Source organism: Sinocyclocheilus anshuiensis, unplaced genomic scaffold (genome assembly GCF_001515605.1).
Source record: "Sinocyclocheilus anshuiensis isolate Anshui unplaced genomic scaffold, SAMN03320099.WGS_v1.1 scaffold443, whole genome shotgun sequence".
Taxonomy (NCBI): domain Eukaryota; kingdom Metazoa; phylum Chordata; class Actinopteri; order Cypriniformes; family Cyprinidae; genus Sinocyclocheilus; species Sinocyclocheilus anshuiensis.
This window is the reverse complement of record NW_015548211.1, coordinates 50,300-68,242: the sequence shown is the minus strand read 5'-3', so window position 1 is coordinate 68,242 and position 17,943 is coordinate 50,300. Positions and strand designations below refer to the sequence as shown.

The 17,943-nt window shown below is 34.6% G+C and overlaps 1 protein-coding gene across 1 annotated transcript; it reads left to right on the top strand.

Annotated features, from left to right (window-relative positions):
• The first annotated feature begins 269 nt into the window (after positions 1-269).
• Positions 270-17,737, top strand: LOC107653767 (melanopsin-B-like). The gene is made up of 10 exons (XM_016440589.1): positions 270-334; positions 4,070-4,217; positions 9,684-9,817; positions 9,901-10,104; positions 10,191-10,362; positions 11,231-11,392; positions 13,845-13,952; positions 14,036-14,210; positions 16,355-16,510; positions 17,008-17,737. Exons 2-10 carry the CDS (start codon positions 4,072-4,074, stop codon positions 17,326-17,328), a joined length of 1,578 nt encoding a protein of 525 aa, XP_016296075.1. The 5' UTR covers positions 270-334; positions 4,070-4,071; the 3' UTR covers positions 17,329-17,737.
• The last annotated feature ends 206 nt before the right edge of the window (positions 17,738-17,943 follow it).

The window sequence follows — 17,943 nt, the reverse complement described above, 5'->3', positions numbered from 1 at the left end:
GCTCAGATTTACCTGTGTTCTCCGTATATCACTCCTCCATTAAACATGCATGGCATTGACATTACAGTCTCTTCAGTCCAGATGAACAAGTTGTGGGCAATTGAAAGTGACAATAGTGTATAGAAAATCAATTAAGCATGTGCATCAGTGTCCAAGCGCCGTGGGGCCGGTCTGTGAGTCAGTCAGTGTGCTCATGATGACTGTAAGTGAAGCTCCACCTCTCTGCTGGATTAGAACCCAGCCGGAGCCGCTCACATTCAACAGCATTCACACGCATGTGGACAGATCTCACTGCAAACGCCGCAGGCTCAGACAGAGACACACAACGCCGCAGGTAAACGACGCACTCTCGTCTGATCAATTACCAACTATTTATTATTATTATCAATATTATTTATTTATTTATTTAAAACATTATTTTGAGCCCAAAATTGCACTTTATATTAGTCATAAATATATAAATTAACAAAAATAGCCAAATAAAAATGTTAATGACTTGTTGAATTAGGAATAAGTTTTGTGAACAATATATATATTTTCATTTATAAGTTTACTATTGTTAAAACGTTATTTTAGCCCTAAAATACGACTTTATATTGGACATCAATTACAGAAATTATAATGATTATTTTAGTCATCTGGTGAATTAGTAATACGTTTTGTAGACAGTATTTTTATTCACCGTTTTATTTTTTTTTAAAGAATTATTGTGTGCTTAAAATACCAGTTTATATTAGGCATAAACTGATAAAAATAGACATATAATGATTTTAGTCATCTGTTGAATTAGGAATAAGTTCTGTAGACTATATTTTTTTATTTACCTTTTTTTTTTTGTTTTTGTTAAAACATTATTTGGCCTTAAAATATCACTTTATATATGTATAGATAATCTAATATAAAGTGATATTTTAGTGATAAAGTGATCAATTTTAGTCATCTGTTGAATTAAGCACCAAAATTCTGATATTTATTGTGAATATTTTCTGCCTCTGTTTGTACACTGTACATTTATTCAGTTGAATTAGGAACAACATTTTTTTACATTATTTTGGTCTTAAAATGGTCACTTTGGCCACTATTTTAGACATTAAGTACAAAAATAGCCATATATTGATTTTAGCCATCATTTTGAACAATTTTAATTGAGTCTGTCAGAAATCAAATCACCATGAGCTTGTTGTGATTATTTTCTGTCTGTGTTTGTATTTACAAAAATGTTGTTTTACATTTATTCTGTTGAATTATGAACAATTTCTGAAGACAATATTTTTTTATTTTCCATTTTATTTGTTAAACCTCATTTCCGCCCCAAAATGACACTTTACACTAGACATGAAGTATAAAAATAAGCATATACAGATTTCAGTCATCATTTGGGATGATTGTAATTTGCTCTGTCATCCTCGTGAGCGTGTTGTGTTTGTGTTGGTTTTGGTGACGTCTGTCTGCTGTCGTTCCAGTCTGCGTGAGGCCTTTGGCTTTGCTATTTTAAAAGTCAAGCGATAGGAAAAAAAATAGATTCTAATTTCCCACATTTCAACATCGTCAGACCTTTTTGAGCGTCTTCAATCCATTTGGACGCTTACTTTTTGAGAGTTTCTGTCCTGAAAGCTAAATGTAGTCTGAGGTCACAGGGAGAATAAAGAAGCCTTTAACGATTGATAAACTTTGTTATTGGGATATATTCAGAGAAACAGCTTAAAATTTGGAGCTTTTGTCTAAATAAAATGTTTGTTTTTTTTTATAATTATTATTGTTTTGGTTATGCTGAAGTTTTTGGGTTGGCCTCTTAACATCTAGTTATAAAATCTTTGTTTTTACTAATAAAAATACACTTGGCAAGTGTTTGTTCTCTTAAAAACATCATTGCATGAAATCATGCACTCAAATGCTGCAGGATATTTTCTCAGAACCTTTTGCTCAGTGGTGATGCATAATCATGTATTTTTGAGTATTATGTAATTTTGACATTTTTACGTGTGACTTTTAAGGGCTGCTAGCCATCAACTGAAAGTCATCTTTCGGTGAATCTGCAGACAGAAGCTGTTTTTAAATTCATATTGAACAGCTTTAACTTGCATGACCCTGTTGATGGTCTTGATCATATTAACATTAAATAAATAAATAAAGAGAGATAAATCCTCTTATGGCACCTACACAGAGCATTTAATCACGCTCTCTCGGGTTTAATTACTTCCTTTAATCGTAAGACTCATTGTCTGCATCCAATTTAAATTATTGCAATTATAAAGCTCTTCTGCACAACATAAAGTATGTCATTTTATGGATAGTGAAATAGTGTCTCATAACTTAATATTCAGTACTGTTTTCATAAACGCTTCAGTGTAACGTCACTCAGATTTGAAGACATGTTCGTTACTGGGAACGAATCGATAATCAGACCGGGGGGTGTTTACAGATATTTATGTAATTTAATTCATTTATTTTTATTTTCATTTTCATTTTTTTTATTTGTTTGTGGTTTGCAAGTACATTTTGTGTACAGTATATCTATAAATAAACCTGGGGAAAATCTATATTGAATAAATTGATTTTGTTTTTTTGGACCATGACAAAAAATGTATTAATTAATAAAAGTGTACAGTAGGAAAAAAATAAAATAATACTTTGAAACTAAACAAAACAGGGTCCTTCCCTGCTTTAGTCTAGCAGCTCATTCAGATATTGATTACAAATATTTTTCATAATTTCCTAATCATTTCAAAAGCAAACATTGATTAATTGTTTGTTTGTTTTAATTCTCTTTTTATCATGCATAGCAATTGAGCTGTTTGCATGTTTGTATTTCCCCTCTGCACTATAAAAATGTGATTATTCAAGTACGTTTTACAAGTTTTATGCATTTTATACTATTTCAGTCTTTATACTTTGAAATTTCGTGTTTAATTCAATGTGTTACTTGCATTTCTTTAAAATTATTTGTGAAATTTACTAGCGATTTCTGAGTGTGTTTCAAGTAAATCCTACACCAAAACTTTTCCATGGTGTGGTCAGCACTAATGTGTATATATATACATAAAGTTTTGGCCATTTTTATATATTTTTGAAAATATATATTTTTTAAAAATATGAATATATTTTTAAAAGCATTTAAAAATATACTTTATATACTATACAATATACTATATATTTGAATCCAACAAAATACATTCACATGCGTGACATTTGAAGACAAACTTTATTTGTTGTCTATGACACGTGTTAATGTGTAACACATTTAGCCTAAATGTAGGCTTCTGTAATGGATTTTCTTGTATATGAAGATTGAAAATAAATATATTTTCAATTTCAAAAATATATGTGTATATATATATATATATATATATATATATATATATATTAGCTAGATTTATTTATTTATTTGCCATATGGAATAATAATAATAAATATAAGAAACAAGTTTTGCATAATAATAATACTAGTAAAATAAATAAGTCACGGAAAATGGGGTTAAAAATCAATGTAATCTGTGTCTACGATCATACAATGTAAATAAAGATAGAGACAGAATACAGCATTCACATTCAAGCTATTTCTATCTATTTTTAGAGTCCAGAAACTGACCCCATGTTTTCAAGATTATAATGTCCTGAGACTCTAAGTATTGTTTCATAACATTTAATATTAGACATGAGCTGAAACTACAGATCAAATGAAGAGAGTGTTGCTGAAGCACATCCAGACAGACATAATTCACGGTATGAAGCTCATGAAACATATTCATGTGAAGTTATTTTAAAAATAAGTATATCTGCAACACGTGTTATTGCTTTCTGGAGCTGTATTTCTGGAGCTGGAGGCGGTTTTCAGTACAGGAAGAGCGAGAGCTCAAACAGAGCATGTTCTTATTTCCTTTAAGTCTCTCGGATCACATGTGCCCTGCGACAGATAAGAGCTCGAACAAACCCCAAACACTAAAACCAGCTGCTGGAAATGTGTTGAGAGGTCACTGTGAGGAGGTTCTCCTGGAGAACGTGTCAGAACGTTCAGAGGTCAATCAGGTCAGATGCAGCTTTAACGAGCGTCTTCTCTGTGGCTGACGCAGGTATGGAGCAGCCGGTGGACATGGACCGCGGCTTCTTCAGGAAAGTGGACGTTCCCGATCATGCACACTACATAGTGACGTTTTTCGTGGCCGTCATCGGGGCAGTGGGAGTGATTGGAAACATGCTGGTCATGTATGCCTTCTTCAGGTAGGATCTCACATCCTCAAGTTCTCATAGAGTGTCAATATTCAACTTTAAACATTTATTCTTATGAGGCTGCGGCTGTTTTAGATCTAGGTGAGCATTAAACATGAGTTTTTGGAGGAAAGTGTGTTGAAACTTAATGGAGTTTCAGATTATATTTAATTTCATTCCAGTTTCTTCTGCTCACAAAGGTTGCATTTATTTGATTACAAAAACAGTAATAGCAGTTAAAATAGTGAAATATTATTACAATTTAATGTAACAGTTTTCTATGTGAATCTATGTTAAACTGTAATTTATTTCTGTGATGCGCAGCTGTATTTTCAGCATCATTACTCCAGTCTTCAGTGTCACATGATCTTCAGAAATCATTCTAATATGCTGATTTGCTGCTCGAGAAATATTTCTGATTATTATCAATGTTGAAAACAGTTGTGCTGCACAATATTTTTGTGGAAACTGTGTGGAATTTATTTATATATATTTTTTTTTTGGATTCTTTGATGAATAGAAAGTTCAAAATAACAGCATTTATTTGAAACGGAAATCTTTTGTAACATTATATATACTTTTAAATATATTTGATCACATTTTAAAACATTGAAAAAAATCTTAATTATTACAAACTTCCCAATATAAAAATAATGTGGATAACAACTGAATTTGATGAGTTCATATTGAAATCTCTGATTTTAGCAAATCTGAGCAGTTTGAGCCACATTTGAGATCTTTTGTGATTCTTTTTTCATAAGATCTCATTGATCTCAAACTGATTTCAACACACTTAGTCCAGTATACTGACTATCACTGAGGTTTGAGCCAACTGGTGTTGTGAAGTGTTTGTTAGTCTTAACTCTTACATGCTGCATCGCTCATGTGACTCACTGCTGATGTTGTCATTTATTTTAATTACTTGTACTGCAGTATACTTGAAGTCTAGCAGTCTTGACATGGTTTTATACTGACGGGTTTATTTTAGTCTTTGCTGGGAGGAACAGTTTGCCGTCAGTAATAGATGATGACAGCAGACACACTGCGGCTTCATGGTGACGACCATATTTAAATACGGAAGTGAACATATGATAAAGTTACGGTTTGGTTTGGATTCTTTACCTAGATTTAATGTAAATACAGTTGTAGAAATATAATTCCTGTAAATAACGGTATGGGATTAATCAAGGTTAAACAGGAGTGGCACTGTATTTAACTCTAGTGTGAATCAGTGTTAATTTAATTGATTATTAATTGTTGTCATAGTTTTTATCAACTACATTTTGTTCACAAACAAAAACAACAATAACTAAAAAACTAGGGCTGTTGATTATGTCAATACATTTTTTTTTACAACAGTGAAATAGTGTTAATGTGTTTTGCTCAGTTTCGCACTTTCAAACTGTTACGCATCTCTGAGCAACACACAGCAGTGTTTCGTTGCTGAATGAATCTATAAAAAAAGACTGGCTTTGATTCTGAATGAATCAGCTGTTTGAATGAATCATGAGTCAATGATTCAGTGGCTCATTCATAAAGACTGGCTTTGATTCTGAATGAATCAGCTGTTTGAATGAATCATGAGTCAATGATTCAGTGACTCATTCATAAAGACTGGCTTTGATTCTGAATGAATTAGCTGTCTAAATGAATCATGAGTCAATGATTCAGTGACTCATTCATAAAGACTTGCTTTGTTTCTGAATGAATCAACTGTCTGAATGAATCATGAGTCAATGATTCAGTGGCTCATCATAAAGACTTGCTTTGTTTCTGAATGAATCAGCTGTTTGAATGAAGTGGTTGAGGGAATTATTCAATGACTCACTCATTAAGACAGTGACCTGCTGCCAGTTTAGTTACATATTTAGAGTATCATTTTATTTTTAAAATTTTTTATAATTTCATATTTCAATATTCATTAAAAAAAGATTAAATCTGTGTCTGTATTGCACGTTCAAACCTTAAAATTAGTCATATTAACAAGTTAATATATTCTCCAGGAGTATATAATGAATTTGGTAATTTTAGAGATATGCTTAATTGATGCCTCACAATTGAACTAAACCTGTTAGATTTTAAAATCTTGGTATTCAGTCAACTAAAACTAGTCTAAAACAATGAGTAAAATATGTCTAAGTGGCATTTTAATCTAAAGACTATGATTTGCTGTCAGAAAGAACATTGGCTATATTGTGGATACACTGAGAGCGGCAGGTCTTGTAGTGTGTTTTCAGTATTTAGGGACGGCAGTCATGAAGTCGTGTCAGTGAGTGTGACTCTCTCTGAAGCTCCACGCAATGCATTCAGTCTAAATCCTCTAGGGCCGCTGACACACTTTTTGCATTTGTTCAGCTCTCGTTGTCAAAGAGCACCGCTCTCCTCAGTCCCATGACATTTTCTTATAGATCACATCTCTAAAGACAAAACACACACTTATGAGTGCTAAAGATCTGACTCTGAGAGACAATCTTGAGTACTGCATATAAATATAAAAGCTCATTTACTCATCCTTATGGTGTTCCAACCTGGTCTTTCTTTCTTTCTGTGGAAAAAAGAGACATTTTGAAGAATGTTCATAGAATATTGACTTTTATATTTTTATATTTGACTTTTATAATTCTTTTGATATTTTGGCTTAAAAGACTGTTAATTTAAGCTCATTTTCACATGGTTTGATTTACATTAAGGTTTCATTTATTAACTTGATAAACATGAACAAATAATGAACAATACTTCCACACAGCCTTTATTAATCTTAGTTAGTTTATTTCAGCATTTACTAATATGTTTTAAAATTAAAAGTCAGTTCTGTTAACACTAGTTAATGCACTGTGAACTTGCATGAACAAACAAGCAATAACTAGCATTAACCAATATTAAGAAAGACTTTAAAAATATTGCTCATTCTATGGTTATGTTAGATATTGAATTAACTAACGAGATCTAATTGTAAATTGTTACTGATATTTTAAGGTTAACAAACAATATATCACTGTATTTCTATTAACTAGCATTAACCAATATTAATAAAACCTTTAAAAATACATTGATCATTGTTAGTTTTTTGGTAATGCATCAGCTAATGTCAACAAATGAGATCATATTGTAAAGTGTTACTGTTTTGTTTTTTTTTCAAAGTTATGTCTCCTGGAAGCTGCTGTTTGCATTGGTTCGCTAACATTGTGATTGCATAATGTACACACTATTATGTAACATGATGCACACTGACTGTAAACAAAGCGAGATGTTTTTGACTGTAATTAATCAGATGCACATGCAGGCCTGTAGGGTTTGGGAGTTTGGGGTAAAGGGTGATCATGTGGAAGTGGAAAACAAACCATCAGTTTCTCAATGGGGTTATTGACAGGAGACGGAAACAAAGCCACTGATGACCTGTTTAATTCAGCAGACCCCCTGTACACCACACAAATCAATGTCCGACCTCTTTAAAACGCTTTCTCATTTATTCTAGCACTCATCTCCTTTAACTTTGCTGTGTGGTGGACAGAATTTACTAAATGGGCTTAGACATGCATTAACAAGACCAGCTCAACAAGCTCTCGTAAAGTTTATGCTTATGCTATACATGCATTTTCTGTCAAATTCAGCACATGCAACCTCTTTTATTCCATCAGAAGAATAATATGTGTTAAGAAAGCAAATAGAGTCAGTTGTCACCTTTTACATTTAGGTCGCATTTACACTGCATGGTTTAAGTGACCCAATTCAGATATTTTTTCCTCCCATGTGGCACAGATCGGATATGGCCCATGAACGTGCAAGCAGGAAAAAAGCAGATGGATTCCGATATTCTCAGATCGGTTTCAGGCCTCATTCATATGTGGAAATAAATCTGATATGAATTGGATACGTGCATTTGCGCCCGCTGTGTAAGCAGACAGATCAGATATTCCCCTGTTAATGCGAGTTGGATCTCAAATGTTTTTGAAACATCTCGCAGTATAGATATATCTATTACAAATGAAACATCTTAGTTGACTAGCAGAGTATTCATTTTGTTCGTTTGTGTTAAATAAGAGGCGATCTGGCGCTGAAATGTGCTGCTTTTAAAATCATGCTGAGTGCTCAGACGAGCGCTTCAATCTACTGCTAACTGTTGTGGAGGCTTTCTATTCACAAATGCACACAAACATCATAAGATGGCAATAAACACGAGAAGTGCCCGTCATACAAGGTTTCAGTCTTCGTTCAAAATAGTAAAAGCTAGGGGATAAAGGATAATAATAGAATAGAAAAAGTGAAGGCAAAGATTTTTTTTTGGAGGATGCAGTTAGATGAGTTTTCAATTGTTTCTTGAAGATTGTGAGGGATATGGCTGTCCGGATGGAGTTTTGTCTTATCAAGACTTTTAATAAGGATAATATATGTTTTATGTTCAGTGTATCTCACTTCATTCATGTGCATGTTAAAGCAATAGTTCACCTAGAAATGAACATTTGCTGAAAATGTGCTCACCCTCAGGCCGACCAAGATTAGGATGAGTTTGTTTCTTCATCAGGTTTGTAGAAATGTAGCATTTTGAGGAGCGTTTGTTTCCAGAAGCTTTACTTTCACTGTTCCTCAGCGGAGGAATGATCTTCACAAGCCTCCAGAACATCTCACATCTTCTGAGGAGCCTTTATTTCTTCAGCTCTCAATCACTGCATTATATGTTTGGAGCATTTCAATCTCATCTTACTGAGACAGATTACTGGAGATATAGAGCCACGACTGATATTTAGATCATTTAATGTCAGTATCTGCTGCACTGTTATAAAGATCTCATTGATTTACATGACAAGCATCAGAATTTCATCATATAAATATCAGCATCTGCACCAAATTGCAAAATAAATTGCATATTGCAAAAATTGCATGCTTTTGCTCAGTTTGGGCCTCTGAATAAAATATATTTTTTTAAATATTTTGTCTAAGGATCCAATAAACTTCCATTTCAATTTTGATAATGCATCATGCAGAAATGCACTCCTCATGTGAATCTTTACATATTATTGCATTTATATAGAGATATGTTTCCGCTGATCACTAATGTTGCTGTATATTAAATAATCTTTAAAACGACTGAAGAACTGCACAGTGTGGTGATTTAAAAGTGCAAATCATTGTACAGTATTTCATATCTGGGCAAAAATGTGTGCATTAAAAGTTTAAATGGGTGTGAGGTGAAGCATGCACTATAAAAAACATTATTGAAAACAAGATTGTTGAGTACATTTCAGTTTTTCTACTTCAATTCAATGTGTAACTTGCAGATTTTTTATAAGTATTTGTGAAATTTACCAGCAATTTCTGAGTGAAAATGGTTTCAACACCATTTTTTTTTCTCAGTGTGATTAGTTAGTCAAAGTCGATCAGTTTAGCTAATGTATTGAGGAAACGGCCGTACTTTACTTTTACTGTGACATTTTGAATCTGAGGCTGAAGCTGATTGTAAAAAGGTATTTTGTGTTTCAGTAATAAGAAGCTACGGACGCCTCCAAACTACTTCATCATGAATCTGGCAGTGAGTGACTTCCTCATGGCCATCACTCAGTCGCCCATCTTCTTCGTCAACTGCATGTACAAGGAATGGGTTTTCGGTGAAATGGGTAGCTAATTTCCCATTCTCCCCATCCAGACGCTTACTCAGCTGCGATCTGTTTCCACATCACACATCTGCTTCTCCACGCAGGTTGTAAGATGTACGCCTTCTGTGGTGCTCTGTTCGGAATCACATCCATGATCAACCTTCTGGCCATTTCCATCGACCGCTACATCGTGATCACCAAGCCCCTGCAGGCCATCCGCTGGACGTCCAGACGGCGCACGCTCATTATCATCCTCCTGGTCTGGATCTACTCTCTGTGCTGGAGTCTGGCGCCTCTTATGGGATGGAGTAAGTGTAATGACTTTTTTTGCCTTTGGATGAGACAACAGTTTTGTTTTTTTGTTTAGTTTCTTGACTCTGTTTTTCTTGGACAGGTTCCTACATCCCAGAAGGCCTCATGACGTCCTGCACGTGGGACTATGTGACGTCCACGCCGGCGAACAAGAGCTACACCTTGATGCTCTGCTGCTTTGTGTTCTTCATCCCTCTTGGAATCATCTCTTACTGCTACTTCTTCATGTTCCTCGCCATTCGGAACGCAAGCAGGTACAGTATGAACCAGATTTCCACATGCTTTCCATTTCAAAATATTAGAAACTTTTCTAGACTTATTTATAGATTTTTCAGATATAGATAAATGGCTTAAAATATTAAACTTTTTACATGCATGTTACATTCTGACTAGTTTTTGTTGCCATATAATTGTTGGAAAATTGCAGCTACGGCAGTAATTGTAGCCTATATCATTAATATACTATTTTAGTTCTTGTTAATATTTTGAATTAGATTTTATTTTGATATTTTATGTTTTCATTTTAAATTTAGTTAAAGCTTTAGTAAACTTGTTGTGTGTTTTTGTCATTTTATGTATTTATTTTTTAATATGTCTATATAGTTTTTTTTTTTAGTAAGTTTTAGGTTCAGTTTATTTAGTTTAATTATTTTAGGTCTTTAACGTCAATATTTAACTATTGACGCTATATAGCAACTAGCTGAAATAAAATGAGCTTTATTTTATTAGTTAATGTTCATTTTATTTCAAGTTATAATTATTATATGATATACTAGCATTCTCTATTCTTTTTCTGTTCTTTCGACTTGTTTTCTTTTTATTATAAATATATTGATCCATATAACATTATTTGATATTATTTTCAGCATTATATTCAGTATATAGTAAAGTATTGATGTGTTATAAAATATCTGTTGTAAATATTTCAGTCTGACCTAAATGATCGTTTTAGAAAACAGAATAGAGACAATAGTCTGGAGACGCAAATATTTGTCCGTACTCTGTTTTCTTTCATGCACACACTCACATACGCTTGCCTATTGGGATCACCATGATAAACAATCAGGACAGGTCATGGCAGGATGGAAAAAAGTCCCATCATCCATCTTCCCGTGTGTTCAGAGATCTGGAGAAGCTGGGCAGCCATGTGAGGAAGACGACGCTCATCCAGCAGCAGTCCATAAAGACCGAGTGGAAGCTGGCGAAGATCGCGTTTGTGGTCATCATTGTGTTCGTGCTGTCCTGGTCTCCTTACGCCTGCGTCACTCTCATCGCCTGGGCAGGGTAACTATCAGCATCATCTGCTCAAAATGACTATTGTGTCATTGGTTTGACTGTTGGTTAGTTGTTTTCCAGTGCATAGTACATAGAACTAAAGGCAGATCTGTAGTTATTATTTTGACAGATTTGGAGAAATGTAGCATTGCATCATGAATGGGTGCCGTCAGAATGAGAGCTGATAAAAACATCACAATAATCCACAAGTAATCCACAGCACTCCAGTCCATCAGTTAACATCTGGAGAAGACAAAAGCTGAGACAAATCCAGCATTAAGATGCTTTTAACTAAAATACATTGAGTCCATAATCCATAATAACTCTTCCTCCAGTGAAAAAGTGTTCTGGTGTGAATCAGGAGAGAAATCTGCACAGATCAAGCAGCGTTTAAACAGCTCTAAACAAATATGTGGCTGGATTTTGATGTGAGAGACAACAGCAGATGCACTTTTTCACTGGAGGAAGAGTTATTATGGATTACAGACTCTATGTATTTTAGTTAAAAGCATCTTAATGCTGGATTTGTCTCAGCTTTTGTCTTCTCCAGATGTTAACTGATGGACTGGAGTGGTGTGGATTACTTGTGGATTATTGTGATGTTTTTATCAGCTCTCATTCTGACGGCACCCATTCACTGCAGAGCATCCATTGCTGAGACACTGATGCAATGCTACATTTCTCCAAATCTGTTCCCATGTTTACCTCTGTAGTAGCCACTTGTTAGCAACCGCCTTTTTCAAGACAAGTAAAAGCTTTACAAAAAGTCACAAGGGGGAATTACTGATGTAAGTGCTAAAATGCTCTACAAAATAACATCACTCCTCTACCGGACTCTATTGCATTCCCACATTTGGATTAAACACACAGACAAACGTTTGTATTTAGCAGCTTGGTCCTAAACTGTGATGGCCGCTTTCACGTAGATCATCTAATCTCTCAAAGAAATGTTCAGATTCATTTAATCTATCAAAGGGAGTCAAACCATGCAGAAGATCTGAAGCTTTCCCAGAATTCCAGGGTAAAGAGACGTCCTTTTATAGAAGTACTGTCCACAGCAAAAGGCTGCTGGGTTCACTGAGGCGATGCGGACGGCTTGATGCTAACACCTCTGCGTTAGCGTTAGAGTTCAGTCTGCTGGAGGATAGTTATAATCAGACATGCGATTCTTTCCGCTCAGCTGACAACACCTCGAGGTCACTTCCATGTCATGTAAACAGCCACTGCAGGGGTCACCGGCTTCTCCTGACCGCTCACTAACACTCCTCAGCTTTATTCAGTCTACACTACAAAAACATTGTCTTGGTTCTTAGTACAAGTACACTACAAAAAATGTTGTATTCTTATTTAGTATTTTTGTCTGGTTTTCCAGTACAAATATTTAAATATTCTTAAATCAGATGTACTTGAGAAGCAAAATGACTTGAGATACTAAGTCATTTTCTGAGAAACTGTATCAAAATGTAAGTGAATTCATGCTTTAAACAAGAAAAAAATAACTTGTTCATCTTGTTTTCTCTTTGAATTAATCTGTTTGTCTTACCCTATTGACAGATATTTTCTTGTTTTAAGCTCACTTCATTTAGATTTTAGTTTTTTTTAAGATTTATGTCATTTTGCTTTTCAAATAAATGCATCTTGATTTTTTAAATATATTTGCAATGGAAAAAGACAAAAATACTAATTATGAAAATATTTTTTTGCAGTGTATCCACACATTCTAAAATCAATTACATTAAAGCATACATTAAAGCAAACTTTCTCAAGATATTACGTGTTTTTTTTCTGAAAAAAAGTCAAAATTGACAAATATTTTTTTCTTGCTTTAAGCATAAACTCACTTAATTTTCATTTATTTATTTATTTAATAAAATATTTTCTATCTTAAGTCATTTTGCTTCTCAAGTAAATGGAGCTTAATTTTCTTGAGATATTTGTACTGGAAAACAAGACAAAAATACTAAATAAGACAATCATTTTGCAGTGTATTTAAATATGCAAAAATCAAGACTGTTTTCTGAGAAAAAAAAAGTTTATGCTTAAAACAAGAAACAAATCTGTCACTGGGGTCAGAAAAATAATCCTAATTCAAAGGGAAAGTAAGATTATTTTTCTTTTTTCTGAAAGCTGTTTTTTCTTGTTTTAAGCATAAACTTGCTTAATTTTGATACAATTTCTCATAAATCAAGACTTTATATTTCAAGTTATTTGGCTTCTCAGGTAAATGCATCTTGATTTAAGAATATTGAGATATTTGGACAGAAAAAAACAAGACAAAAATCCTAAACAAGACAATCATGTTTTGCAGTGTAAAACTGACATCACAAATTCAGATGTCAGTGATGCTCACAAGGACTGCAAACGTTCAGGCAACATTTCCTTGCAAATAATGCTTGAAGAAAAGACCAGCATGAGTTTGTACGCTGCAAGATGTGCTTTGGTTATTGTTTTAATATTCCAGGTACAGCCACGTACTCACGCCGTACTCCAAGGCAGTTCCTGCAGTGATTGCCAAAGCATCAGCCATCTACAATCCCTTCATCTACGCCATCATACGCTCCAAATACAGGTCCGTTCGAGTGCAAATGCCTTAGCAGCCACACGATACTGAGACAATATATGACGCAGTGTGTATTTCTGACTGATTCACAGAGACACGCTGGCTGAGAAGGTGCCGTGTCTGCATTTTCTTTCCCAGTCGTCCCGTAAAGACTGCATCTCGGTGTCCAACAGCGAGTCTTCCTTCAAGGAGCCCATGCTCAGCCGACAGTCATCAGGGTCAAAGGTCAAGTTCCAGCGAGTCTCCTCTGTGTCCACCACAGACACGGTTAGTATTTTACTACGAGGAGACTGAATAATGGAAATGTCTTGCATGACCACATTATTCAGATTGCCGATTGCACGATATTATGAATGTGACCCTTTGTATTTATAATACGAACCCAGTACTAAATCAAGGAGTTAATTATTGTTTTTATTTGGAAAACAGATATGACCAGGTTGTATATATGAGATGTCACTCAAAACTCACTCTTTCATATTTATTGAAATGGGAAGAGAAACCGGTTTGTGATTCATGTAAGAATTTCTTTAGTGCAAATCGTATTTTAATAGAAATGATATTAGACAATATTTTTATTCAGAAAATACATTAATGGACATTTCTAAAAAGGTTTCTCCTGGAATAGTTTTAGAATTTTTATCATACATTAAATGGAAAAATTCTATATAATTGTTATTATATATTGTAACCATAATACTGCTGATGTTGCAGGAATATAGCCATTGCTGCGGATATGGAGTTAAATCATAAATAAATAAATGCACTTCTAATGCTAAAATCTGCTTATATGCTATTTGTGCATCAGCAGAAATGTTAATATTGACTGTGCATTTTATAGTATAATCTATAAATTAGCTCTGATTTTACCAGCATACTTCAAGAACAGGCTGAAAGGGAAACAAATGCTCTTTCTTATGAATTATATTGTATTTTATCTGTCAACCTATTCTTCTTATACAGGCAAGATGTGTCTGTGTTGATATATTCTACATGTTCTGGGATTATTAGGCCTGTTATTTGCAGCCTATGTATGTAAGGTGTTAAGTGACACCTTTTCTGCTAAGTAAGTGATTCATTTGTAATCATGCCAGTTGTTACTTGTTGTTTGCTAAAGGCTGGAATATACTATACGACTTTTGCACTGATTTTTATTCTGGATATTTGTTTCTGAAAGTCAGAGGCAGATTCTGAGCAGATTTCACAGAAAATTGCATAGTGTATAATAAACAAAGATTTTTTTAAATGCCATCCAGTTTTACCTCTGTAAATATTTTTAGGGTGACAAGACGCTTTGAGAACGATTTTTGATAATGCATTGTGCAGAAATTCACTCCTTATGTGAATCTCTGCATAGTGTCAATGTAGACATAGTGTATGTGGCCACTAAAGTTGCTGTATATTAAATAATCTTAAAAAAAATATTTAAATAGCTGCAAAATCTGGTCATATGAAAGTGCAAATAATTGCATTTTATAATTTTAATTGCATGCCAGCTCTGTGTTTGCTAAATGACTTTTGCACAGATTTCTGCCCCGATTTGCTGAAATTCATAGCCACACTGTAAAAAAATATTTAACCTATTTAAGTTAAAAACTTAAGTTTAGTTGCTGCCTTAAATTTTTAAGTATAATCAAATTTTCTATACAAGTAATTTCAACAAATTATATTAAACTGACTTTTTAAAACAAATCAACTGAAATTGATTTAATTTGATAAGTTCAAGTGATAGAAAAACACATGTTGACTTGACTTATTGATAATACCTGCAGATTTTGGCCATTTGGAGTTGACATATTTCACACAAAATTGTGTAGTCAATGATGGACACACACTCTTTTTGTTTTTTTAGCTTTAGATTTTAACTCCATCCATTTGGAGGAAATCAAACATGTCTGATATTTTAAACCGATTCTAGAACACATTTTTTTTTTAATTCATCACGCGTCTCCTAGCAGCAACCCACATGTTTCTGCATGAGTTTGTCGTGTTTGGAATGACTTGAAAGTCTGGTAGTGTGTGATCCGCAGTCGTTTAGTGTACAATAGCCAGTATGCCTAGCGTACTGTACCTGTTCAGATTTTAAAGGTTGTGCAGTTGCATCACTATTACTATTGGATTTGAAGAGTCCCCTAATCCAAAGTACTGTATTAATGAATGCATGAAACTATCTTTATCGTGCAGCCTTATCTAAAAAGCAGAATATTATAGAGACTTGCCAACCACAAAACAACACACTTAAAACCACTCAGAACATCTTAGCAACTGCATAGCAACACCATATCAACCACTCACAACACTCTGTTAAGTTGCAGTGAGACTAGCTATTACTATATGGTAAAGTAATAAAAATCGCAGGACTTTTATGCCAAACGTGTCAATATATATATATTGTATTGTATGTACTCTAGGTCTGGAGTGATGTAGAATTAGATCCCTTGGACCAAAAGACTCTCAGAAACTCACATCCAGCCAATCTGCTGAGAGATGAAGGAGAGAAGATGCAAACTAAACAGGGCAAGACAAAGAACAAGAGGCGACCGGAGGAAAGCCACAGTGAAGAGAAGGTAAGGTATGTGCTTCACGAGCAAATACAGTAAACAGTCATTATTTACTGTAGATCATTATTAGTAATGGATTCCCAGGAAACTGATTAAATGCAAAGTGACTCTTTAGCTCCGCCCACGCCACGCCTCCAGAGCTCGACTGTTTTCAGAGAGAAGTGTAAAGCTGTCTTTTATAAAGCTGATCAAACTAAAGACTCTTCAGAGATATGAAGGATGCAATACTACTCTATAAGTACTCAAGATCAACATGAGATTGGCAGAAACTGTGTTATGTCCCCTTTAAAAACAAAGGCTCTTTATTGGCATCAATGGTTCCACAAAGAACCTTTAACATGTTCCATTGCAAAAAAAGGTTCTTTAAGAATGATTCTTTGCAGAAATGTTCTTTGAGGAACCCAAAAATGGTTCTTCTATGGCATCACTGTTAAAACCTTATGCTGGATGCTGGATAAAAGCATCTGTCAAAAGCATAATTGTAAATGTTTTATCCATCACAGTCTGCAGTCACAGAAAGCGGCTCTTTGAATGATTGTGGCCTTGACCTGGTGTCCGAGTTGATCAGCATGGCCACCGTTCCTCTTCTCATGGCCAAAAACACTCCAGGGGAGGAACAAGAGGAGAAGGAGGAGTGCAAGGAGGAACACGAAGACAGCAATTCTCTGAGCAATGGTCTGGCTTTTTACGAAGACACAGAGGAGCCACAAATCACTAGCCGTCCCACATCCGAGCAGACCAGAGAAGACAAATTAATACTGGACCTCAAGAGCCTGAACTGCTCCAGTGAGCTTCTGGAGTCTGTGGAGAAACTCCTCTCCTGAGGCTGAACCGGAGACCCAGAGATCCTCTTCTTGACATTTGTGTTTCACTGAAGATGCTTGAGAACCACAGTCTTCCGCTGAGAGTTTTCACATCAGCAGTTTAGTTGACAAAGCAATCGGACCGCATTACGTTGCTGCTAACAACCAATAGGAAGAACTAGTTATGATGTTATGCTTACACCCTTCAAATATGCTTCAACTTCACACTTCAGCCACAGTGTGTACTGTAGAAGTAGCTGAAAGAGACACAACCACTGTGCACATTATGATGTGATATTTTGCCCTTTATTGAAGAGTGTTCTTACGAATATGCATAACACGCGTAATAATGAGACTAAAAACATTCTTAATTCATTTCACTAAAGGAATGTTCCAGGTTCAATACGAGCTGAGCTCTACACTCTCAGAAAAAAAGGTACAAAAGCTGTCACCTTTTCAAAAGGCACACCTTTGTACCTAAACAGTCCATATTGGTACCTTAAAGGTACATATTAGTACCTAAAAGGTACAAAAGTGTACCTTTTGAAAAGGTACCGCCCCAGTGACAGCTTTTGTACCTTTTTTTCTGAGAGTGTACTGACTCATTTTTGACTGTCGATTACTGTAGAAAATATT